Here is a 6,032-nt window from a genome sequence, read left to right as displayed (position 1 = left end):
AATGTATCAAAGTTCAACCGATATGATTTTTAATGTACATTCGAGAGTTAATATGTCCTGTTAGATATCGCTATTGACTTGTGGTTTGAAAAAGTTTCATTCACTGCCGTATGCACATGAACCTAACGAGTCACACACTTAATGGGTTGGAACATTGGAAAGCCTATATGATTGTCTCTAGTGCAAGTGCGAGATTATTAGTGATATACTCAAGAGGCAATCACACACAATTCAGATTAGAGCCCAATTGGGATTAGAGGTTTAATGAGTTACAACCCATTAACACGATCTATAATATATATGAGAAGGGGTTAGGGTTAGAGCTCTCCACCACAAATGCAAACCCTGGCCGTCGTCTTCCTCATACCAGCCGTGAGTCCCTCGCTGCGCACGCGGTGCTAGTACACATGTGCACGACGTTCGTCCCCGTACGTGTGGACTATGTGGAAGCGCAGCTGCGACTGTTGCGCTGACACACTGCGGAGGAGGAGACGATCGTGATCGGCTATTTCCTCTTCATCGACGCGTGCATATGTTGTATCGTGGCTCTAACTCGTTTTCTACTACGCTGTGTGTATAAGCTGTAATGATTCATGATCTTTTAATTGCAAGTTTGGTGCTTGACACCGCGTTCCTGTTCCTACCATCTACCAACACCTGCACCGCAGAACCAAACCTAGCTGCGCTTCCTCCAGATCTCGGCGCTCTGGCCCCATGGCCACCCTCGTTACTAGCTCCAGTCTCTCCGCTCACCGCCCTTGCGCCCTCTAGCTCCGGATCGCCCGCGCACACGAGGCCATGGAGCCCGCAGCCGAGGACGTTGCAGCCGCCGCGCCGGACTCGTGGGAATCGGCCGACATCGACGGGCCCATAAGCCGGCTTATCCTCTCCGCGCGCCGCGTGTCCTCCTCGCCGGACCTCGCTGACAACCCGGACCCGCCCCAGCCGCCGCCTGCGCTGCAGCCGCAGGGCCCGCCTTCGGTTCCCTCGGCTGCGCGCGAGGATTTGATGGCTCAGGTCGATCAGTTCCTACGAGAGGCTCTAGAGAAGCCGAGGGAGAGGCTTTCTGGTAAATTAACGCCTCCTCCGCACATAGTTTACCAATTTATTTGCTTGTTATGCGAGATTCTACTAACATGAGAAGGTTAGCTTAGGATACGTGCAGAGTGTTCCTTGCTTGTTTTGAGATATGCACAGGTGGCTAGTTGCTTTATTCATGTGGTAATGTTGTATTCTTTCGTGGTCGTACTTATATGCTGTGTGCTGTCTTTATGTACTTCACCCTTTATGGCTTGCTACTTGAGCCAGGTAGCTAGGTCTCTGGAAAATTTGGCTGATGTTCTCCATGCATCTTATGCCCTTTTTATATGTGCAAACATGCTGGTCCCATAGGATAAGAGATTTGTGCAAGCACCAGATAATTAAATTCTGTACCAAAAATTATGAAGTGCAAGTTTTTGTTCCAAGCACCTTATGCATCTGATGGTCGTGTGGTCGGAGTCCTTGTATTTGACTCTAGTCTATTCCTGTCTGCAGTGCTAAGAATGGAGCAAGAAATTTTGAAGTTCATTGGTGACCCTAGGTTTACAGAGTATGAATTCAATGGTCTTCCAACTTCATATTTGCGTCTCGCTGCACATCGCCTGGCGCAGCATTACTTCCTGCAGTCCATTGCCATACCAGACAACAGTTTGCCTGATGGAACTGGTTCGCATATCATCCTTCGTAAGACATCATCTGAGTGCCAACTGCCTGATGTCTGCCTTGCAGATATTCCAGTTAACCTACCACAAGAAGAAAACATCTCTGTGGCGAAAGTAGCTATTAAGCAGAGGCCTCAAAAGAATCTCCATGGCATGAACAGCTCAAGTGCTCACTCCTTTAGAGACAATCACCAGAAAAGCGTTGAAGAAAGAAAAGAGGAATACAACAAAGCACGAGCGCGTATATTTAACAACGGCGTCAGTAATGCTACTGATGGGAGATCAGCTGAGGAAGTGACTTCACTCACTACTCTTCACAGGTCCACTTCCTTGGAGTTGAACTCAAACAATAGAATGGGCCAAGGGGCTGAAATTACTCTTGAGAGGACCTTGACTACCACTTCAGCTAGCAGCATGTCAAATAGAAGCAAGAGTGATAAGGAGCCTGCAGTCAATAGAAACAGACAGAACAATAGGGTTGCAATTTTCAGAGACCGTGAGTCAGAGCGCAGGGATCCTGATTATGACAGAAGCTATGACAGGTTAGTTTTTTTTCTTGTAACACATCTCTTTGCTGCTATACTCCTAGCGCACCATGAACAAGAAAACTTTTATTGGCTATTTTTACCATGCTTCTGCTCAATAGTTTCTTATGCATCGTATGCCTCTGCTTTTAATAAGTTTAGTTAAGTCCTACATGATTTAACTATCACCCGAAACTTTTGAAGTCAATGGAAAAATATCAGTTTGTTTGCTAATGATGGGATGTTAGTGAAGCATGACAATATGATTATCATTTCTTTTATAGGAAGCATTAAATCTTGTGATGTCTACTTATTTTTTATGAAGTTGGCTAAGCTAGTTAAGATTACATGATACCTTTTTCTGTTCTTGTTCACTGTGGTAGACATACTTGATCTCTAGAATCATTCATCATGAGTGACTTGTACAGGTATATGCAAAGATTTGATCCTGGATTTGGATTTAGTGGAGGGTCATACACAATTCGACCTCTGTATGCCCCTGCTGTTAACTACAACACTGAATTCCCTCAGCTTGGTTCAGCACACCAATCACCTGTTGCTGTCGAACAGCAACCTCGTCCAATAGCTCAGCACATGCCTGTGACATGGTCTGCGGCTCAAGCAACCAATGCAATTGGCTATGGGCCAGATGGTGTCATGGGGCCTTACAGCCCTGGCCATATTCGTGCACCTGTGAGATCATCTGTTTTCATGCATGCTTCACAGCAATATGCCATACCTTCACGCCCTGGAGTTCCATTTGTACATCCACAGGAATCCATGGGACCATTTGCACAAGTATGTATGCGTTTTTTCATCCTATGTGATTCAGTTCGTTCTTTGTTACCATACTGAGTTAATATTTGCTCGAGTATTATTATAGAAGCTTATGGATACACAGTATATGGTTGGTACTCACTATAATAACATTATATGTTCCTAGAAATCCTATTGCATGATATTCAACTGCATATCGTAATAGTCGTCGTATTGCATTATATGTCATAGTCTACTCTTCTCCATTTCAAACTGTAAGACTGTGTCCAGGAGGTGTTGTAAAATAGGGGACACGGAACTGTAGATAAAATTGTTTGATATTGTTTGCAGAGTGAAGTTTGAAATAGGGGATGAGATAAGAAATCTGTTGGAGATAGCCTAAGTCGTTTTGGGTTTTCTAGGTACATAGCTTTTGCTATGCATCTAGATATACATTATGTTTAGATACATAGTAAAAGTTAAGTACATTGAAAAACCAGCACGGCTTACAATTTGGAATGGAGGGGGTATTTAACTTCGAATGAGTTGAAACTCCATGAGATGCACTAGTTAAATTTAGTTCTTGGCTAACAGATTTTTTACTGGTACAGACTCACCAACAACAATCTAATGCTAGTTTGCGCTTTGCTCGGCCCTGGTGAGGGGCGCCGTGCATGCCTGCACCTGCCAGTGTGCAATGAACACATTACCCTTCGTTTTGCTGGCAGATGGTAGCAGGCATTAAAGAACCCAGAGGTGTAAGGCAGAGTCAGCCATCCATTTGATATTGTCAGCCTGTACACACTCTCGGTGTAGTTGCTCCCTGGTCCCTGCATACTGAGATGCAGGAGGGACACTTCATACTCTGTACTCTAAACAGAAGCAACTCGAGGTTTATTGGGCAACCCCTCTTCCAATCCACAAGAAGCTGGGAGGTGAAGCTTGGGCTGTGGGGCCACCTGCATGCCCCTTTCAACTTCCTTCTGTTGCTTGCTCCTCACAGGTTGAGATGCTGAAGGAGCACATCTTGCCCTATTTGAATGGGCTCTGTTGTCGAAGGACTGATGACGATGATGAAAAATTGGGATTCGCAGTGAGTGGGCGATCAGGGAGGAGAGCAAAGATTGGGGTGGTCCAGTATGTGAACAGGCGACAGGGATGTGGGTTAGTGCAGTTCTCACGTTTCTTTTTTGCTTAATACTTGGTCCTCTTGGCACTTATTGATGAAGATGAACCATATGCAGCCCCATTGTGCATAGGATGGTTGCCGGGTTGAACTGAGGAGGCATGAAGAGGACGTTGTTTCTTGCTTTGCCTAGTGCGGGCCCGGCACCATTGTTGATCAGGTTTAGAAGCAGAGGCATCTCTGTTGACACAATTGATGGTCAGGTTTACAAGCAGACTCATCTGGTAGTCAGTGTTGTGTTGTAAATTAATGAGTGTTATTGAATTACCGAACCTATTTCTTGTACCATGCATGACAAGCAACGACACTAGTTATGATCATGACGAATCATGTAACAGACCTGTTTACTGCAGTGCAGTGTTTAATGTTAGACCGGGTTATTTGCTTGTGTTTGGTAGTTGTTTAAGGTTTCACTCTTCTTTTTTTATTAAGGTATTGCTGGAAACTAATACTTCCTCTATACCAAAAGATTAGTTGTTATAGCTCTTGATTTTTGTGTCTATGTTCAAATAGTTATATATATATATATATATATATATATATATATATATATATATATATATATATATATATATATATATATATATATATATATATATATATATATATATATAATATTAATTATTATACGAATCTATCAACTAAAAAGGTAAAATGAATTTTATTTTGGGATGAGGGAGTCAGAAAAGCCAAAATGAAACTCTGCTTGGAAGCACCATGATTTTTTTTGTTAAGCTAATACGTCAGATCGCAGCATGCATACGGCGGAAGGAACAATCAATACTTCACATGGTATTTCCTGGCTGTCCATCCATCAATACAAATCATATTGTTAACTGTACAAAATTATCAGTTCCAAAAAAACTACAGAATTATCATCATATTAAAGATAGTTCAAAACTTCAAATGCTAAGTCAATTGAATTGATGCAACTTTTTTGCCCCAAATATACACAGTTCTAATTCCTACTTTCAAAAAAAGATTATATCGATGGAGTATGAGAGAATTCGTAGTAAATTCTTAGGGGACGTTTGTACTAGCTCAATTGAATTGATGCGACTTTAGTCCACTTTATAATTCTTACCTTTCAAATAAAATTACATTGATGGATAACGAGAGTTAATAGAAGACAATTATTAGGGATTGAAGGAGAATAAATCCCTCCCTAGTCAAAATGGGAGGGATTTAATCCCCTTATCAAGACATAACCAAATAAATCCCAGCCCAGGTACAACACTGTCAAACTGTAATACTAAGCGGCCAACGTCGTTTCCGCAAAACACACAGTCTACATGCAGTAGATCGTGTATATTGCCATACAAAACACTATTTTGTATTATTTTTCCTATAGATAGAGTGGAGTTTGAAATATAAACATGGATATGTAAGACTGCTGGAGATAGCCTAACAATATTGTTTACATATTAAAATTTGAAATAGTATAGGTAAGACTACTAGAGATAGCCTAACATTGTTTTGCACTGTATACTGCACTATTTATAGAGTAGAGTTTAAAATAAAAAATGAGATAGAAGAGACTGCTAGAGATAGAGATGGAGAGGGTAGCATTTTAAGGCTTTGACAGTTTTGTCACATCAATGTTACAATGCTTGCAACCGACTAAACCCCTCAAAAGAGGACCTTATTATTTAGGAAAAAGTCTACATAACCCCCTCATCTGTGGAGGATAGTCTACATCACACCATCACATTCATAATCAGTTGTTTAGCCCCCTAACTTTACAAAACTGAGCAAATAACCCACTAAACGGTTTTAGTGAGTGCTTTTGTTGATGTGGCATTGCCACTGTGGTTGGTGTGTTGGCTGACTTGGCATTGGCAATGTGGAAATATTTAAAGTGCT

The 6,032-nt window shown here is 41.9% G+C and overlaps 1 protein-coding gene across 8 annotated transcripts; it reads left to right on the top strand.

The window, feature by feature from the left end:
* The first annotated feature begins 257 nt into the window (after window positions 1-257).
* LOC103632455 (R3H domain-containing protein 1) lies at window positions 258-4,575 on the top strand. Of its 8 annotated transcripts, none has more exons than XR_002748812.2 (6): window positions 258-1,069; window positions 1,537-2,245; window positions 2,656-3,025; window positions 3,712-3,986; window positions 4,078-4,147; window positions 4,228-4,562. XR_002748812.2 is itself a non-coding variant. In XM_008654265.4 (5 exons), the coding sequence occupies exons 1-5, from the start codon at window positions 799-801 to the stop codon at window positions 4,262-4,264; spliced, it is 1,548 nt and encodes a 515-aa protein (XP_008652487.1). In that variant the 5' UTR covers window positions 258-798; the 3' UTR covers window positions 4,265-4,575. The 8 variants fall into 8 exon arrangements, 4 of the variants coding, with proteins under 4 accessions (XP_008652487.1, XP_008652489.1, XP_020396458.1 ...); XR_002263391.3 differs by having other exon boundaries at window positions 3,595-3,986; XR_002263388.3 differs by having other exon boundaries at window positions 3,712-4,147; window positions 4,228-4,575.
* Window positions 4,576-6,032: the final 1,457 nt, after the last annotated feature.

The sequence above is a fragment of the Zea mays genome, chromosome 7 (assembly GCF_902167145.1).
Source record: "Zea mays cultivar B73 chromosome 7, Zm-B73-REFERENCE-NAM-5.0, whole genome shotgun sequence".
In the NCBI taxonomy this organism is placed as follows: domain Eukaryota; kingdom Viridiplantae; phylum Streptophyta; class Magnoliopsida; order Poales; family Poaceae; genus Zea; species Zea mays.
This window is presented reverse-complemented; position numbering and strand designations above follow the sequence as displayed.